The sequence below is a fragment of the Cimex lectularius genome, unplaced genomic scaffold (assembly GCF_000648675.2).
Source record: "Cimex lectularius strain Harlan isolate CLEC.00 unplaced genomic scaffold, Clec_2.1 scaffold69, whole genome shotgun sequence".
Classification (NCBI taxonomy): Eukaryota; Metazoa; Arthropoda; class Insecta; order Hemiptera; family Cimicidae; genus Cimex; species Cimex lectularius.
The window spans coordinates 661596-681368 of record NW_019392630.1 but is presented as its reverse complement, the minus strand read 5'-3'; the positions used below and the strand labels follow the sequence as shown (position 1 = coordinate 681368).

The following is a 19773-nucleotide window of genomic DNA, read 5'->3' as shown; positions in this document are numbered from 1 at the left end:
GGTTAAAGATATTTTCATGGTCTATGATTACTGAGGGGTTTACTTTTTGCAGAAATATCAATTATCTTAATGTAACTGATATCAGCTTTTAATATTACAATTTTACATTACAAAATCAGGGATAAGGCCAATTTGAAAGAAAAGAAAACACTGTTCCTTCATTAAAATTTCAAGGAGTAAATCCCCTTCATGCTTTGAAACTATTATTAATAAGTCACAAGATTGGTAAATATGAACATAAACTTACAAAGCTGAAACTTATGTTTGCTTTTTTTTAATTCTAAACTTTTCTTATTTTACTTAACTTATTTTATCAAATTCAGAAACTGTAAGTTCCAATACTGCAAGTAGATGTTCATATTTGTTAACTTTGCAAATTATTAATAACAGTATTATAATTAATTATAATATTATAATTATACCAATTATAATCATATTTGTTTTTCTTTTGTTTCTTTATATTTTCCTTATATTGTTACAATTTCTGTCATTTTAGGGCCAACTTAATAGACCATGTTAGCCATTGTTGTGTGATATAAAGCAATATATTTTTTTTTCAAGATTGTAAATAATGAATAGATGTAAATAAATAGAATGATAAATAATAATAAATGATAAATAGAATGAATTGAATTTGTAAATAACAGTTGACAATAAGCACCTTTATTATTATTGATGTATACTTCGGAGAAACTTCTTTTGTTTTATATTTTTCAGATTTCTTCTGTGGACTGTACAATTTAAAATAGCACACCGCCTACTTAATATTTAGTAATTGTCTTTTGTTTTTAGCTTTTAAATTTGCAATATTTGCCAAAATAATCGAATGTATGATCTAAGAAACAACCCTTAAAGTATCACAGTTCCTTTTAAAAAATATATATAATTTCAACCTGTTTTTTTTTTTTTTTTAAATTTTTGCTAGACCTCAGGATATTCACTCAACTTCAACTTATTTGGGACAAAAAATAAGCTCTGCTCATCACACTTATTCATTATATTCAATTTTAATTCCTACTAGTTTAAATACTATAAAAAGCTTGTATCATATATCCAAATCTATGAATGATTCATTTAGAGTTGCTAGGGTGCAGCCATGGAATTCCCTTCCGTGGCATATTAAGTCAGGCTTTCTGGCGTGAAGCTTTCAATCTTTTTGGAAACAATCCTTGATTTGGTCAAACTAACTCTACATGATCTTGATGCTATCCTCTTTTTCTTTTACACCTGATTCTCTCCTTCATTCATATTATTATAATATAACATATAATATGTTAAATTACTTATATTCATACAAATTTTGTTTAATAATTATTTTGCCTTGTAAACTATTTTTAAAATTTTTTTTATTTAACTTTTTTATATTTGTCTAGTCACTGTAAAGGAGCCAAGCCCTATTGTGAAAAAGTTTTTTAATAAATATATTTCTATTTTCTATTTCTACAGTTGAGGACTTTCATAATAAATTTATAAAGTCTGATGTACTTTTAATTTAAAAAAAGGAGGAAAATCGAGAAAGGAAGAAGAGAGAAAAAGAAGTCTGATCTCTTCAGTTTAACTATTATTATATTATTGTATGGATAAGAATATCTCCCAAATTTTATCTTTTTTTGGTTTTATTTTTGTTTTCTTCCTTTTTTATCTCTTTCTCTCTCACTCTCTCTCTCTCTCTCTCTCTCTCTCTCTCTCTCTCTCTCTCTCTCTCTCTCTCTCTCTCTCTCTCTCTCTCTGTCTCTCTGTCTCTCTGTCTCTCTGTCNTCTCTCTCTCTCTCTCTCTCTCTCTCTCTCTCTCTCTCTCTCTCTCTCTCTCTCTCTCTCTCTCTCTCTCTCTCTCTCTCTCTCTCTCTCTCTCTCTCTCTCTCTCTCTCTCTCTCTCTCTCTCTCTCTCTCTCTCTCTCTCTCTCTCTCTCTCTCTCTCTCTCTCTCTCTCTCTCTCTCTCTCTCTCTCTCTCTCTCTCTCTCTCTCTCTCTCTCTCTCTCTCTCTCTCTCTCTCTCTCTCTCTCTCTCTCTCTCTCTCTCTCTCTCTCTCTCTCTCTCTCTCTCTCTCTCTCTCTCTCTCTCTCTCTCTCTCTCTCTCTCTCTCTCTCTCTCTCTCTCTCTCTCTCTCTCTCTCTCTCTCTCTCTCTCTCTCTCTCTCTCTCTCTCTCTCTCTCTCTCTCTCTCTCTCTCTCTCTCTCTCTCTCTCTCTCTCTCTCTCTCTCTCTACATAGAATTATTTAATCAAAGCTTATATAATCAAAGCTAAACATCTTATGTTCTCCTGCAACTCAGTAATCAAGAATTCTTATGTTTATGTACGTTTATATGTTGTTATTAAACTATTGATGATACTTATATATTGTATTCACTATATAATGTGTTCCTTTTAAGTTGTAACTTTATTGGCTACTTTAAAATGTTTGTTGTAAACTATGTACTTGTACTGACTCATTAACGAATAAAGTATTACTTTCCGTCAAACAAAAAATGTTTTGCTGGACCTGATTTTCCAAAATGTAAAATTTAATTTAAAAAAAATTAGAGAAGAGCATTGTTCAATGTTGATAGTGCATTGAATTTCGATGTTTTCACCATCGAACATCGATGTTCCATCCTAGCGCTAATTATCAACGGAAGAAAAACGCCCGAAACCTCAAAAATCAGGAACAAATGTCAAGTGGTTGTCCGGTGGCAGTGCCCATTGATCAAACTTCTGTTGAACTTGTTCTAGTCTCGTTCAGCCTTGCCGTTCAAAATGACCAGGAAATACTTTTGCGCCGGGAATTGGAAGATGAACACGCTCAAAAAGAACGTAGAAGAGATTCTGACCAATTTAAAAAATAATGTGGACGGCGAAAACGCTGGTATTTGATTTTTTATTTTTTAATTAAAAATAAATTGTCTGTAATTTTGAATGTTGATTATTTCATTTTAAAGATTATTTTTTGGGATTCGGGTTTTTAGCAAAAACACTTCAGAAATAACCCATTGCCTTTACAATATTATAATTAGCAGATTTTTATTAAAAGAATGTATTTATTTTTGTCAAAAAAGTTTTCTTTCAAGGAACATGCCTTAAATGATGTTTCAATATTAACTTCAATCCAATGCTAAGTGGCAAAATTAGGAAAAACAAATATAATTTTTTTATTCAATACTTATTAGGAGTTAGATTTCTCATTTAAGACCTTAATATGCATTTGTTTCTTAAATTGTTTTTTCTTGGTGTAGTAGTGACACTATTACAAAATCAGAAGCGAGAATGAGGTTTTTAGGTCCTTTTAATTTATTATTCTTATAAATAATGTTATACTATTTCTAATAAGTATGCAAGGAAGAATTATTTTTTATATTAATTAACCAATTATTAGGGGGACTGTGATAGCTGAGTGGTTAAGGTGTTAGATTCTGTGCTTGTAGATCCCATGGTTGTAAGTTCAATTCCCACTGTCACCTTTGGACTTTTTTTCTATCGCGTATGAGGACCAGTGGCTGCAATGATAATTGACACGGCACTCATCAATAAAAGGTCAAGTGGTGGATTGGATCTCAGCGACTCTGAATTTGGTCCCAAATCCCTTCGAAAATGAGTTTCTTCAATGGTCAACACAGGGTCTCAATTCACATACGTGTTGCAGGTTCCCAAAAATGGAGTTAGGAAAGTGTACAATAAACCGTATAGAGCTAAGAGTTCAGGAGGAACTCCTCCAGTTCCTGGTATCCACTACAATTTAAAAATAATAATCTTAATTTATAATTTGGTTGTTACTAAACATTTTAGTCTTCCTATCTTTGGTGGGTTGGTCTGTCAGACACTAAAGACTGCAAAATGCTGAAACACGACTGACAGATCAACGCAGCGAAAAAATGCAGACCGAAATGAACAACGAAAACTGTTTTGAAAACATCCAAACTACAAGTTAGGTTTCCTCTTGTAATGACGAACCGGTAGTTTGGTTGGTTTTGATGCTCCCTGCTTCTAACCCTGACCAACCTAATAGGTCAACTAAAGTTGGCAAGAAGTCCTAACAGACCTAAATAGTTGATTGGAGCCAACCATACCACTAACATGTTTTTGATGAGATTTTCTTTTGGGTGTTTGCGGGGTGATGCACCTGTAGTTTGGTTGATTTTGATGTTACCTGCATATATCTGTGACAACTTGGTTGATTTTGATGTTACCTGCATATATCTGTGACAACCTACTAGGCCGACTAAAGTTGAGAATTCGAAAAGGTCCTCCTAAATAGCGATACTAATGTGCTAGTGAGTCTGAGGGGTGATGAACCTGTAGTTGGTCTTCATACAGACATACTAGAGATAGAATGAGCCTAATTGTGTCTGACAGACCAATCCAGTGAGGCTTAACTAACTACGAAGCTGAAAGAAAGATACTTAAATTCTAGAATAGGATAGTTTCTTTTTTTGTCAATTTGTTTTTTTCAATTGTTTTGTTTATTTTCCTTTTGTTTTATTTGAAATCTTAATTTCCATATCCCTTAAATAGCTATAAATGTAATATACATAAAATATACTATATTTATGTACAAAGAATAAATTATTCTATATAATTAATTTATGCTAGAAAATAATAAACTTATAAATAGTTAATGATAATGTAAACTTACCAAAATATATGATGTTCTTTTTTGTATAAAATTTTTCGGAATTTTCGCTACTCTAAGGCCAGACCTAAGCCATTTCTGACGTGCCATAACTTACTACTATAGGCCTGTTGAAGCAAAGTCAGACAAAAATCAGGATCATCGCTGATCTGTCAATTGGACGTTGCTGATTCATTTGCTATTTTAAAATATTGGAACTGACAAAAATAGTGTGCAGGTTGTGTCAGAAGAAGAGGGAAATGCAGTTGTGTTGCAACGGTCTAATTAGGGAAAAGTTCGTATTGCCAAGAAAATAAATGCTGAACCCATCATATTTAACTGAAGAACCAATATCAAGTCTATAAAGGCTTGTAATAAAAGCCTGAATATGCTTGAATTTAGTTTGTTACGAGGAGGAGCACAGTAATCTGATGAATATTATGATGAGCACAAAATATTTAAGCCACATCAAAAATCTTATCTAACCTAGTCTCCAGGCTATCGATAGCTGTACAATTTCAGACCACAACACAATTTTTAATTACAACTACAACAATAAATGCATTCTTTCCTACATACACTCAGGTAGATGGAGAACAAGGTATATATATTCCACCATCTACCATCACACTGCATTCATGCTAATAAATACAGTCAATCCCATGATTTAACTTGCATAAAACATGTATTATATAAAGTAACTACATAAAAAAAGAATACCCCATTTCAGAAAACCCAAAAAGTTATTAATAAAGGAGATATCTTTTTTTTTCAGATTTATTATTGGAAAATTTATCTTTTTAATGTTATGTAAAAAGCAAAAGACAATTAACGATCATAAGTTACAGTGAACAATTGAAATCTCATAAATAGCAGTACTGCTTTGGATTGAATTAAATGGTCAAATATTTAAAAGAATAATTTTATTTCACAAATTGATTACTCTCATATACAAAAATAAAACTGATAAAGTATTATCAAATTTGATGAACATTATCTATTATGTAATTTGATTAAAATCAATAAACGGTCAAAACTTTCATTACAAGAACCAAATTATAATTTTGTCAATTCTCAATTTCAACCGTTAGGCACTCCTTTGATATTAACTGTTTCGCTTAATTATTTCGGCAAAAGCTAAGTTTGTCAGTAAAATAAGAAAAGCAATACTCAATAGGTTTATTTTAAATGAATATGACTACACATAAGTACATATATTTACATAAATGACACTTTTTAAATAAATTTAATTTGTTTTTAGTTGAATAGGTTTTTGTAAACAAAATAACATGTTGATGTACTATGTTATGCATTTCTAACAATTTAAATGGTCATTAATTTTCTATTTTTACGTTCCCTCTAAGCAAAAAATTTAGATAATTTTATTTTTTATTTTATTTATTTATTTATTGTTTTTGAGATTCAAACAGTGATGAATCGCCATGTGAGCATTCTAATAATTGCTGTCACCAATGCCCTTTCATGTTATACTAGCTTATATTATTATTAAATCCTCTTCTGTTATGTTAAAAGAAAGAAAATTAGCAAGTAAAATTTGAAGAAAAAAAGCAAAGTATTTCCATAATTCTATTTCGTACAATTTTTTTTTTTTTTTTTTTTTTTTTTTTTTTTTAAATGGCTGCAACTTATTGGTCACTAAGCTTTAAGTCTACACAAGTCGGTGGTGGCCTAGCCCTGTCAGAGCGCAGTCCCCTGCAAATCCCAGCGAGTGGCAGCCCCAGGCCTGGAAAGAACAGAACCCAGATCTCTAGCAATTAATGCTTTTAATCTTAACATCTTAGCTTTATCGAGGAGGGGACGGTGTCTAGTTATCATCGACACCTCCTCTAAACTCACTGGAGATTCCTTGATCTGAGTCCTAGGTAGATTACATGTAATCTATGTTTGCAAAATGTATGAAAGAGGACAAGCAACCCTATCACAAAAAATCATTTTAGAAGGAGGAATATGGCCGGCTGAAAAATCTTTAAATTTGATTATAAATATTTTGTCGATTATATAAATTATTTAAACTTTTTAAAGTTATAGTTTCAAAGTAAAATAAATTTTAAAAAAATTATCAATTATAGTCAGGGTTTCTGTCACTGGGGGGGGGGAGTCGACGGAGGCAACCGGCAACCCTAAACTGACTAGCCCTTAAAAGATTACTTTACCCAGTATCACTTAGTCCCCGACATTGAAGACACAATTTAGATAATTTCAAACCAAGAAAATAAAGAATTAATGAATAATAACAGAATATTTTGACGATTCAGTTTTAATTTCACGACTGATCTCGTGTGGATTGGGAAAGAAATTTTTACAAATTCCTGAAATGAAACCATTTAGATTTATCGTAAGTACCTTGCCTACAGATTCTCTTGAAGATCGTACATTTTGATATCTCCCAGTACTTTTTTCTTACCATCTGGAGTCATAAGGATTTCTCCCTTTAGCACTTGAACTTTTGTCCATTGTGCTGCTCAGTACTTTATTATTCCAGTACCTCTAAAATTGAGAAATAGGACAGGGTGATAAAATAAACGGAGTTTGGTAGTTAACAATCATTTTGGCCTTATCCTATGGTTTGTTCTGTCATTGTTTCAGCTATTCATCTTCTTCAGTATTGAGTATGTGCAAAATGATCGGAAATGACCAAGCTACATTTATTTTACTCTTATCGTCTATTTTTTTTCTATTTATCATTTTTATATTTACTGCAGTATAGTCCAGATCGTTTCTTTGTCTGGTTTTGGAAACATTGGTATATCAAGAAGGAAAATTTTGTACTCTTTCATTTTCTCTTAATTTTTAGCTGATTTCATGGGTATTTTATTTGATTTAGACTTAGGCTTATTTCAGATGGGGTTCGGCTAGTTGAATAGTGTAAGGAGTAGCGCTGCAGCAGCTGACCAGCAGGCACGAGTGCTGCTCACAATCTCATCCTGACTGGCATCTACTCAAAAGAAACAACTGGACATTTAGTTTTCAGTTCAAAATTTAAATTTGGAACAATTCATTGAAGAAATACTTTTTAGACCAATGATATGAGGCATAAAGTGTGAGGAATATCACTTAGTCACCAGATGTTGAACAGCAAGTGCTTCTGCTTCTTCGTGTTCTAACATTGTACTGACCTTTCCTTGGGGAAAGAAGTTGATTTTACAAGTTGCCTTGTGGAAACCAACCAAGGAATGTCTTCACTTGGCATTTTACTAGTTGAGAATCACCTACCGCTTCTGAAGGAGGCCTTATGTTGTTCTGTAGACATTGGTTTCTGAACCTTTATTGCTACTTAGCATAGGAAAACCTTTAATCCTATAACTGTCCAACAACTTTCCTATTATATAAGATATATCCTAAAATCAGTTTGCTCACCTTTTGCCTTTTTCCATCTCATCAAATTGCTTTTCATACTTATCTATTTTATTGTGTATATTTGTTGCAGACATTGTTGTGGCTCCACCAGCTGCTTATCTTCAAATGGTGCAGAGTCAAAAACCGTCCTATGTACAACTTGCGGCTCAGAATTGTTTCAAGAAGTCTACCGGAGCTTTTACAGGCAAGTGTTTCAACCAATTATTTGTCCAAGCACAGCACTGAATAATCTCATATGATTGAATTAAATGGGGAATCCGATGTAAGTGCACTTTGGTAAATTTTGACTTGATCTATTTATAGGTGAAATAAGTCCCACGATGCTTCTTGATTTTGGAACTAAATGGGTCATTCTGGGGCATTCAGAGCGAAGGCACGTTTTTGGCGAGACTGATGAAGTGAGTTATTGTTCTTAATGGAAAGTAAAAAACCGAATACTTTAGAAGGGTTAGAAGGGACAAGTTGTATTGACTACTGGTAGCATATTTCTTTGCAATGTCACATTATTCTTTTTGCCTGCATGTCCTAGGACCCATTTAATTTAAATTTAATTATAAATATTTCTTTTTAAGAACCCCATGTCATTAAAAAAAATGCCATATTTGCCATCAGATCTTGTGTGGCAACCTCGGTTTCTACTCTAATAAGTGAATTGATAAACCCACAGTGTATTTTATAAGCCTGATCACATATAAAGAATTATAAAAAAATTAGTGATTATAATTGTCACATTAAGATTAACTTAATACTGTTGAAATATTCCTTGTTTTCGATTATTGGTTCTATATTAAAAGACTAAAATTTGTTTGTTTTAACCAGTTTGTGTGCCAATAAGTAATAAGTATAAAGCAGTGTTTCCCAAACTTTTTGTGCTCTGTCTCACTAGACTTTTTCAAATCCCTTCTGCCCCACTCCTCAACCCCAACGTACATAATCTATAATATTAAAATCCTCACTGAATAAAGTTAAAAATTATTGGGAAGATCACAATAAATTGATAAAACACATAAACAAATATTTTTAAAACCACGAAAACTCTGTCCCGCTTCTAGGGTGTTCAAACGAATATTGAGAGTTAATAAATAATTTGATCTGAACTCATCTTGTGATTTTCTTCAACTTTTAAAATAATTCATTAGTTTCATGGTCCGCTTAACCATCTTACAATTAATTAAGTTTTTCAGTTGAGATAAAAAAGTCAGTGGTATAATATTAAATGTAATAATATTAATAATAATATTAGATATTAATTGGTCAAGCAGACCACGAAACTAGTGAATTGAATAAGTTTAAAATGAAGTATACCTTCACTAAAGCTCTCCATGGCCATTTCATTTGTCACCGAGAATCAAATTGATTACACGAAATTTGAAAAATGGCAAAAAGGAGGGAAAATTCAAAAGGTGTGGTTAAGATGGGAAGTTGGTGTCCAAGTGGATCGAGGTCACGATAGCTCAAGTGGTAGAGCAGCGGCGTATCAAGCCGAAGATCGTGGGTTTGAATCCCGCTCGTGCCATTGACTTTTACCAATTAATTGTAAGCTTTTAAAATAAGTTATACTCCTTTGGCGCACCAATATAATGAACCTGCAATCAAATGTATTAAGATCGTATCAGTAAGAATCAAGAATATTGACTTGACTTAGTTTGGGGCTGAAATGACCCAGATGTCGGAAGCCCCAGTAAAAAAAAAAAAAAAAAAAAAAAAAAAACGTCGTTGGTGGATCCTATGGATCCTAAAGAGTTTGTTGGAACTCAACACTTGAAATTCGAGTCCAAAGTACTTTTAAAAAGGGCATTTAGTAGATCCAAATTATACTTCATTGGAAAATAGTTGACTTTTTGCACTTTAACAGGTTGATTGTTGAAAAATATCCAGCTGAAATAAAAAAAATAGTAAAATTCCGTAGTAAAATAGCAAATATTTCGGTGAAATTCACAGATCTGATAAAACCTAATTTTCTTGTAAAGAGAAAAAAACTCATATAGATTTGGTAGAAATTTCCAAATTTAACCAAATATCATATAAAATGCATTTTTCTCATGTAAATTATAATCTTAGAAAATAATATGATTCTCAGAATGTATTTCTATCTTTGAAAAAATGAATTTATATAATGATAGAATTTTAGACCCAATAAAGGTATTTGTACTCAATACACAATATTTCACGGGCACTCCCAACACGACACACAATAATGTCACATCTACACAGAAAACAAACACTGAGCAAGTACAAATACCTTGATTCAGTATAAAAGTTCTATTATTGTATAACTTCATTTTTTCACATTGTACATGTATTTATATATTTAAACAATGTTTATAAAATCCCAGGCCCTGAAGATGATCTCAATAAAGATCGAAGCACGTTAAAGAAAATGTCTTTCTAAACCTACGTCACACCAGACCACATCTCACGATTTCTAATTAATTACGTTCGTCAATTAACAGTCACTAAACACGACACATTAATTAATGCTAAATTTACCCAATGATTAAAAAAAATCATTTGACATTATTCTAGAATTAGAACCTTTAAAAACTAAATTAATATAATTGACAATTTAATATCCACATCATTTATTTGTCACTTTAATAAAATTTTCTTAATTAAGAAAAAGTGAGACTTTACAAAGATTTTAATGAACAATACATTAAATTACTGCAGTGATGAGGATATGCCTTATTTAAAACACCATGAAAATAAGATACCGACAGTAATTATTTCAGGATATTGAAAAATAGCACGAAATGCTTGAGGATCGAATAACCTGAGGTTCGACAAATAAATTCAAGTATTTCATGGCAAACAGAAGCTACTATATTTGATGATTTTTCAACTAAATTGTTGATTAAAAATGAGTTATTTTCAAAATTGCCCCCTTAAAACTCAAATTGCCTCCCTGTGGGACGTAGGCCCCCATGTTGGGAAATACTGGTGTATAGTAATTTGTTATTTTTATACAGTTAATCTCGGAGAAAGTTAGCCATGCTTTAAAAGAAGGCCTTCACGTGATAGCCTGCATCGGAGAGACAAAGGAGCAAAGACAGTCAAATCAAACAGCTAAGGTTGTTCAGGAACAACTCAAATCGATCGCTTCCGGTGTGACAGATTGGACCAAAGTGGTCATTGCCTATGAGCCAGTCTGGGCGATCGGCACTGGCATCGTTGCCACACCTGACCAGGTATGATTAAAGCTCAAAACAGGTTTAGTTTTTCCTCTAATTCAATGAATTTTTCAGGCACAAGAAGCACACAAGCTAATTCGTAGTTGGATCGCAGATAACGTGTCGTCGAATGTCGCCGACCATGTCAGAGTAGTGTATGGAGGATCGGTCAATGCAGCCAACTGCAAAGCCTTGAGCAAGCTCAATGATGTCGATGGCTTTCTAGTCGGAGGAGCTTCTCTGACAGCAGAATTCGCCACTATCTGCAATGCTACAAAAGCTTAACATTTCACTATAAATAAAAATTACAAATATTTTCATATGTTATCCATAGATTATATTCTTATTAAATATACATAGTTTAATTTTGAAGTTTATTTGGGTTATTTTCTTCATTTTAATAATATGTCCTACTAAAAGGGCATAATATAACACATAAACCTAGCACGTCATATAACATTGAATCCTAGCTATGAAATATATATNTTATTATATATATATATACACACACACACACACACACACACACACACATATATATATATATATATATACAGACCCACCAACGTCCGACACTCAGCCTAGGAATGGTTAGGTGGTTGTGGTGATGGTTCTTTTTCAGGGGATGAAGTGGAAAGTCCGACAATTCTGAGGACACGTAGGTGGTGTTGGACACTATTGCGAACCAAAGAAACCACATGCCCTTAGTCAAGCTCATTCGGCGTGAAATCAGTCGGACACAGTCTTGGAATAGACGCGGTATTCGGCAAAGTAAAGGCTCATGTGGGTGAAGAGGGCAACGAGAGAGCTGACAACCTGACCAAATGAATGTCCGAAGACTCCAAATTGTTGACTTTCAGAATTGCACCGAGGACCTACATGGAAGCCTTGGTGACTGAGGACGTTTGGAGAGATGGGAGCAAAGTAGGTCATTGTCTGCTGTGGGACAGCACATAAAGACATTCTTCCCCATCAAATCCATGTTAAGTAGCAGCGTTGACCTAACATATAACCCAAGTTCTTTCGTGCCATGGAAGGAATAGAGTGTATCTTCATCATTTTAACATTATAGAAGGTTCAGAATGCACAAGTGATGGTGGCACATGTCAAACGTTAGACCATATATTGTTCGCCTGCAAAATGTTTGAAAAAGAGAGAGCATCTTTTCTTAAAAAATCGTGCTTGAAAAATGTCCCCTGGCCTCCAGAGAAAAGGTACATAGTGCAGGATAGCTAAATGTGTAAAAACTTTTTTTTTTAGTCGATAAACCATAACGATTTATTATTGAAGCAATATTTCATTTTCAGGTTTATTGTTAACTCCATTATATTTAGTGGTCCATTGACCAAATTGCTTCTTTCAATTAATCTTTTTATGTAAGGTTTTGGTTGAAATGAAAAAAGTTAGTGCCACGTGAGGGATTCGAACCGACTTTTATTAACTGTGCTTAGGCAAGTGTGAATTTATGTTATTTTGTTACATTGTCATAATTTGTGCATCACATGGTGCATGGTGTAAATAAGTTATATATAAAACACTCGACCTAGTGATACGTGAATTTATAAATTCTGGACATTAAAGTACACAAACTTGGATTTACTACTAAGCAATTGTCGATTATAAGCAAACCATTTACTAAGAATTCTCATGTCACATTGCATCTGCCTTTGTATATCCTTCTATTTCCTGACTAATGAGCAGAAATATCTGCATAGGCATTTAATGCTCTTTAAGATTTTCAGTGCACAAAATGTCCTTAACATACACTAAAAAGATAAGGGGACCTAACACAGAGCCTTGTGAACCTCATTGTCGATTTTTGTACTCAGGCTACTTCCAATAAAAATTGATTGCGTTCAGAACGATATACTGGAGCCATTTAATCCAAAAATAAATAAAAATATTAAAAATCGGAAAATTTAAGCTTTAATAATTTTTTTCCGGAAACCAGGGCTTATTTACAAGAAGTGGCCTATACGTGTCCAATATTTTGGAGTGTAAAATCACCAAAAAAAGTTTGGTCTAAATCCTTGGAACAACAACTTGGTCGTTCCCTTGTAAAGTCTTTTTGCTTTTTTGTGATAACAAATTTGAATAATTTCGTTTTCAAAGAAGACGAATCGAGTAATAATCAGCGTAATATCAATTTATCCGATAGAAATATTATTCAGCCGATTCCCGAAAATTGACGAAGAACAACACTCGGCCTCTTCACCGGTCGTCATCGTCGGTCTTCGGTTCGTGATGGTACTTCGGTAGACCGAACAACTTCAACCACCATTTTCGTCGTTATCACGTTGCCGGCCCCCTGTTGGCGGATCCTTCGTTCGTGGAGCCGTCTGCCTTAGCCGGCTCTCTCTATTTTCCACGTTCTTGGAGTCATTCGACAGGTACGCACATGAAATCCCATTCTAATGCCCGTTCTCTCCCTTTTTCTTCGGTGATTGATTCGAATCAATCGTCATTAATTTCTCAACAGGCGGATCGATTTTAAAAGTATTTCTTTCAGGCAGTCCCATCGATATTTTTTTCATTATTTAATCGTTTGCCGAGTCAGAATGCTGAGTGAAGTAAACTTCTTGATAACACTTATGGAAAGTTTTAGATCAGTTATTTTTATTTATACTTGACTCTACTGCGTTTTTCGAACTGGCAAGTTATCCAACATTTGTATATGTTTTAATAAACTGCTCAAAAATGAATAGGGATATTGCCAATTTTGCAGTATTTACTTTCCCTAGCATTTTTATTATAAATTGCTTTAACATTTTATTGTTTACTGAAGGAAATTTAATTAAGGGATTTTGAAAAATAACAAAATAAAAGGTTTTAATCCCATAATTTTGTTTATTGCACACATTTTTTTAAAATAATTAATACCATGAATAATGTCCTCTGTTAGGTGTTACTAATTTCGTAAGGAATTTCACCACATAGATGTTGCAACTCTGCACTCAGTTGATGCAGGTCGTGATCGAAAAGCCTTATCTGGAACTCATTCCACATGTGCTCAATGAGGTCTGGAGACAATGGGGGAAGAGGCAGATGGGAAATTCCAAGGTTTTTTAAACACTGATGAACAACTCTGCCTCTGCGAGGTGTGGCGTTGTCATCCAGAAATCAAAAATCCCTGCCAATGAGATCCCTGGTTTGAGGGATGAATTCCTCGATAATTTCTTGGACATAATGGACGTTGCGTCAGTGATGTTGCGTTCAACAATAAAGGGTCCAGTTCATTCTCCAGTGTAAATTCCACCCCAGACCGTTACACCGTCTCCTCCAAACTGCACTAAAAGGTGCACAAATTGGGGCATTGTACATCCCCTGTTCTCGGTTGACTCTTTGGCGCCTGCTATAGATAGAACGAGACTCATCGGTAAACATAACAACATTGTAATTGGTGTTCTCTTCTAGTCGCACTCTGTACCATATTTTCCTGAGTTGCTGGTTGTGGGCTGTTGCTGCAGGCCATCTCAAAGGTGCTTACAATGTGAGGCACACTTCCCACAAATGATTGTGAATTGTTTATAATAATCGTTGATAAAAGCCTTGCCAAAACATCTTGTACTTTGTTTAATATCTGGCGGGCACTATGGAAAGGGTTCTTTTGTATTTCTGTCCTCCCTTAGCGTCATAATGCGCTGAGATCCACTATCAGGCCTCCTATTGGCACAACCAATCTCTCGGAATCGGGATAAAGCCCATTAGACCTCTCTCTGACAAATCAACTGCCTCTGCGATATCCACTTGCTGGTGACCTTGATGACTCATTCTCACAATAATATGACTTCCAGTTCAAGATGATGTCTTTCCATAGTTAAAGAGAATACAAATGGATTAAATAGAAAAAAGATGAGAAAAGTTGTGTTTCCAAAATGAGTAATCTTCGTGTTTACTATTCTTAAGTAAATCCATTATTAAAAATTAGGATTAACATTTGTTTGTTTTTGGTTTGTATTTTCTATTTTGTTTTATCCAACTAACAAAATATTGGTTAATTTAATTAGAATTAATAGAATAAGAATAAATTAGAAATATCCCTATTCTATATTTTTGAGCAGTTTACATAAAAATGTTTTAATACACCTACCAGCATCAGTGTGATTACCACCTTTTACACTGCACACTCAGTAAAACAAGTCTGAACACATACTGGTTTGGCAAAAATATAAGCTCCTAATTTCTTAATGTCACTGGATTTTTTTTAAAAATTAAAAAAAAAAAAATTATTTGTTAAACTGGTCGAGTGAGACCGTCTGGTAATTTTAGAATGGGTAATTTAGTAATAAATAATAAATATATTTTGGTTTACTCATTTGTGTCACAATTTATTTAACACACCACCCTTAAATTTTAATTTATTTAGGTTTATTCATATTTTGCTTACCAAAAATAGATTTGGTTGTAAAAATAAGACAATTAAAAAGAAAATGTTTATTGCCTAATTAAAAAAAAAAAAAAAAAAAAATAAAAAAAAAAAAAAAAAAAAACAGAAAATTGAAAAATAAATAAAAATGTTTAAAAAAAGTTTTTTGACCTCTTTAATACGAGTATTTCCACCTCTGGTACGAATCACGTGCATTAAACGCCTTTGTATTCCTTGCAAAATATTTTTGGTAAAATTTTTCCCATTCATCCAAAACAGCTGTTTCCAACTCTTCTAGAGTGTTAGGACCTTGGTTTTGCCGTTGTATTCGTCGCCTAAGTTGGTCCCAAATGTGTTCTATTTGGTTCATATCTGGATGTCGAGCTGGTCACACCAAGCATTCAATCATACACAATACGTGCTCTGTGGAGCCTGACATTATCCTGTATTAGCAAGAATTTCTCATCGGTGTGTGGGCAAATGGCACTACATGTTCTTTGATTATGCCTTGTAAGTACCTCTGTGAAGTTAAAGAGGTCTTCCTCACACAACAACCAATTCGGTGCGGACGTCTAAGGAAGTGGAACATCAATACCCATTGTGGATTCCGTCTGAGAAACCGTACATCATGGGGCATACCTTTCTCCTAAGCGTCCATATAAAATTACGCCCATCTGAAGATTTGAGGCCAACCCTCAACTCATCTGTAAAGAGAACTTGTCCCCAATCTTCTAATATCCAATTCACAAGTTCCCATTTTCTGAGCTGTTGTAAAAAGAGGTCCACAAGCCGGTGCTAGGCTCTGAGATATTTTCATCTAGGCTTCGTTCTATATTGATTTTTGGCTTAACTACACCTTTCCTATACATCTCTTTTAATAGGGCTTTTCTCACCCTAGAGCTGATGGGACTAGCAGGTAATAATAGATCACCTTTATAAGGGTGAAAGATGAAATTTGAAAAAACCAAAATGCCCTATAGGTTAGTTATGTAAGTGTAGAGGGTGGTATGGTAAATAGGAAAGAATATATTTAAGAGAGAGTGAATGCGTTTGGATCTAGAAACTGATTGTGCTGTATTGATTTGCTGCACAGGTTTGTCGCCAATGAAACAGCATGCCAATTTTTTACCTACTTAAAAATATACAGTATGGCTGAAAAAGATCTGTTCTGGTGTTCAATTGTTACATATTTCTTTTTGAGCTTGTAAAAATATGCAGTATGTGGACCAACCCTTTCTCATGAATCTCTGTGTTATGGCCAGTCTCCTGATGCCAATTATCCAAATCCAAAATCCTGTACAATTCTATTAGAATTATAATTAAGTAGTTTTTTGTTTTTAGATTAAAAGTTACATATCAACAATGGTTGAATCGAGTGCTATTTTAGCCAGCGGCTTTATTTTCATGGCGATGATGGCTAATTTTTCCATACACAAAGTCGAAGAGGGCCATGTAGCTGTTTATTACCGAGTCAGTCAATTCGACCAGTAACGTCTAGTACATTTATTATTTAGTGATAAAAAAAAATTAACAGGCAAATATGTACAGGGAGGAGCGCTGCTCTCACAGACGAGTACTGCTGGATTTCATATGATGATCCCATTAATCACATCTTACAGAACAGTTCAGGTAGATTATTTCCCCTATAAAAAATTAAATTATGATAAGTTTATAATTAGATTGTTACTATTTCAGGTTACTCTGCAGACAGATGAAGTTAAAAATGTACCCTGCGGGACGAGTGGAGGTGTAATGATTTATTTTGATAGGATTGAGGTGGTTAATATTCTTCAGGTGTCCAGTGGTATTAAAATATTTATATTATATTATATTATCAATATATTTTTAAATAATGCATGCTGACATAAAAGAAGTTGTATGTTGTGTTGTTTCATATTTGATAATATGAAAAAGGCCATGCATTTCTTTTTTTAAAATAATAATTTCTTAGTAACTAATTTGTGAGGTAAATAGTGAAAACACAATTATAATTGCAAGTAATTTATTATACAAAAAGGTTTGTGCAAGATAGCCTGAATAAATAGAAAGTCTTTATGAAATTCAATGTGTTAACTATCAATAAAATATTTCTATTAACAAATATTAATGGCATGTAAAACATGTATTTCTTGAATTGAGCATTTGCTGAGAGAATAATTTTCTTCAGTATCAAAATAATGTAGGAAATATTTATGTAATCAAGTCAGATTCAATTTAAATTCAGTTTGCACGTTTATTTATTTATTTTTCTCATAGTAAAGTATAGTGAAATTAAATATCTGAATAGTATAATTAAATTTTTTATCCATTTGTTATTAAATAAAGTTTCAGTATTTTATTAACTGTACTGTCGCATCTTTTTACAATGTTTTTGAGGTTTAATTTCAGTTTATGACATAGTCAAGAACTATACAGCGGACTACGATAAAACTTTGATTTTTAATAAGGTACACCATGAACTGAATCAATTCTGCAGTGTTCACAACTTACACGAGGTGAGCTTTCATATAAAATAATTATAAATTTGTTTTATAATAATTTTATCCTTGGTTTTAGGTTTATATTGATCTGTTTGACCAAATAGATGAAAATCTGAAAAATGCGCTACAGAGGGATCTGAACGAAATGGCGCCGGGTCTTAAAATCCAGGCAGTTAGAGTGACCAAACCGAAGATTCCTGAGACAATCAGAAAAAATTACGAACTCATGTAAAACATTCAATCAATCAATTTAATTGATAAAGTGAAAACACAAGCTAATAAAACCATTTTTCTTTAGGGAGTATGAAAAGACTAAATTACTTATTGCACATGAGCACCAAAAGGTAGTAGAAAAAGATGCAGAAACAGAAAGGAAAAAAGCTCTTATAGAAGCTGAAAAAGTATCGCAGGTTTCAAAAATTCAATACGAGCAAAAGATAATGGAAAAAGAATCACTTCAAAAAATGGCTGAAATTGAAAGTAATTAAATTTCACTCTCTTTTCTTTTGTTTCTGAATATTATAATTTAATTTCAAGTATGATTGCTAATTTACTTTTCTTCAGATACAATTCATCTTGCAAGGCAAAAAGCAAATACAGATGCTGAATTTTACCAAATAGAAAAAGAAGCAGAGGCGAATGCTAAACTCTTAACCCCCCAGTACCTGGAGCTCAAGAAGACTGAAGCTATCGGGAAAAATGCCAAGATGTACTTTGGGCAGAGCATTCCGAATTTTTTCTGGCCCGATTCAAAACAAGAGGCTACCACGAATTTACCCAAAACACCCGCTAAGAACAAACTTAATGAGTAGAGTTTTAATCCATTCTAAAAAATTTTCCTCGTCAGAATTGATTAAAACAGTGCACTAATTTTGATAAGAGTGTGACAAATGACGATAAAGTCGAAGGACTTATAATTTGTAAATATTATTTGATAATGATTTTTTTACTTTTAAGCTAATTTGTCTCTAGTCTGAATCACGCAGTTCGGAGTGAAACTACAATATTTTGCTGGTTTGGAATTCTTGGCAGCAAAGCAACAGTACTGTAGTGAAACACTTTGTTATTCTTGTCTTTATAATAATGTATCAAAGAGTAAATAAAAATTTAATATTATTCTCAAGTATGTTTAGCTTTCTTGTCCTTGTTTTTAACAATAAATGAGCATGTAGTAAATAATCAAATAAAACTTACATAATATGTTCAATTGCATATTTGATAATGAGCTCTTCACTCTTTAAAACAACACACTTTTTTGTGTTTTATATAGTAAGCACACATCTAATATCATACCAAGGTACTTTGCCTTGTTTGCAAATTGTAAGACTGTTAATATAGGGCGGTACTGAATTATCTGGTTGGTGAAGTCCACATGCTGATATCTTTCTTCAGCTTTATTCTCCATTTTGTTATCAATTTATAAATTCAGAAATGGAGTTGTTCAATAACTGATTGACCATTGCTTTCTCCAACTACCATATTTGTAATATTGTTTAGGTATTATCCTTGTTTTCTGGTAGTTTGCTAGTAAAGAGCAGATATAGAACAGGGCTTAATACACTGCCTTGGGGAACTCCAGGATGGATTTGTTTGAGTTCTGAATAGGAGTTGCTTAATTCGGAAGTACGTGTCAGCAAGGTGGGTAATTCAGTCAGTTTCTAGTAGTTGGCTTAGAGTTTCTTAGTTTATCTACGATACCTTCATGCCAGATTTTAATGCTTGTGCCTCATCAAAGAAAACAATGCTGAGCATAATTCTTGTCTTCCAGTGCTTGTTGTTCAATGACTGGTGATTT

At 33.2% G+C, this 19773-nt stretch overlaps 2 protein-coding genes across 5 annotated transcripts; both read left to right on the top strand.

The window, feature by feature from the left end:
• The first annotated feature begins 2641 nt into the window (after positions 1-2641).
• On the top strand, positions 2642-11497 carry LOC106670385 (triosephosphate isomerase-like). Its single transcript, XM_014400670.2, has 5 exons — positions 2642-2844; positions 8033-8146; positions 8266-8360; positions 10932-11150; positions 11208-11497. The coding sequence occupies exons 1-5, from the start codon at positions 2736-2738 to the stop codon at positions 11415-11417; spliced, it is 747 nt and encodes a 248-aa protein (XP_014256156.1). The 5' UTR covers positions 2642-2735; the 3' UTR covers positions 11418-11497.
• Positions 11498-13381: 1884 nt separating this feature from the next.
• LOC106670396 (erlin-2-like) lies at positions 13382-19101 on the top strand. Of its 4 annotated transcripts, none has more exons than XM_024225755.1 (8): positions 13382-13522; positions 16840-16968; positions 17047-17127; positions 17194-17302; positions 17875-17993; positions 18055-18206; positions 18277-18458; positions 18543-19101. In XM_024225755.1, the coding sequence occupies exons 2-8, from the start codon at positions 16861-16863 to the stop codon at positions 18788-18790; spliced, it is 999 nt and encodes a 332-aa protein (XP_024081523.1). In that variant the 5' UTR covers positions 13382-13522; positions 16840-16860; the 3' UTR covers positions 18791-19101. The 4 variants fall into 4 exon arrangements, with proteins under 4 accessions (XP_024081523.1, XP_014256179.1, XP_024081540.1 ...); XM_014400693.1 differs by having other exon boundaries at positions 13386-13522; positions 17887-17993; XM_024225772.1 differs by lacking the exon at positions 13382-13522 and adding an exon at positions 13664-13784.
• Positions 19102-19773: the final 672 nt, after the last annotated feature.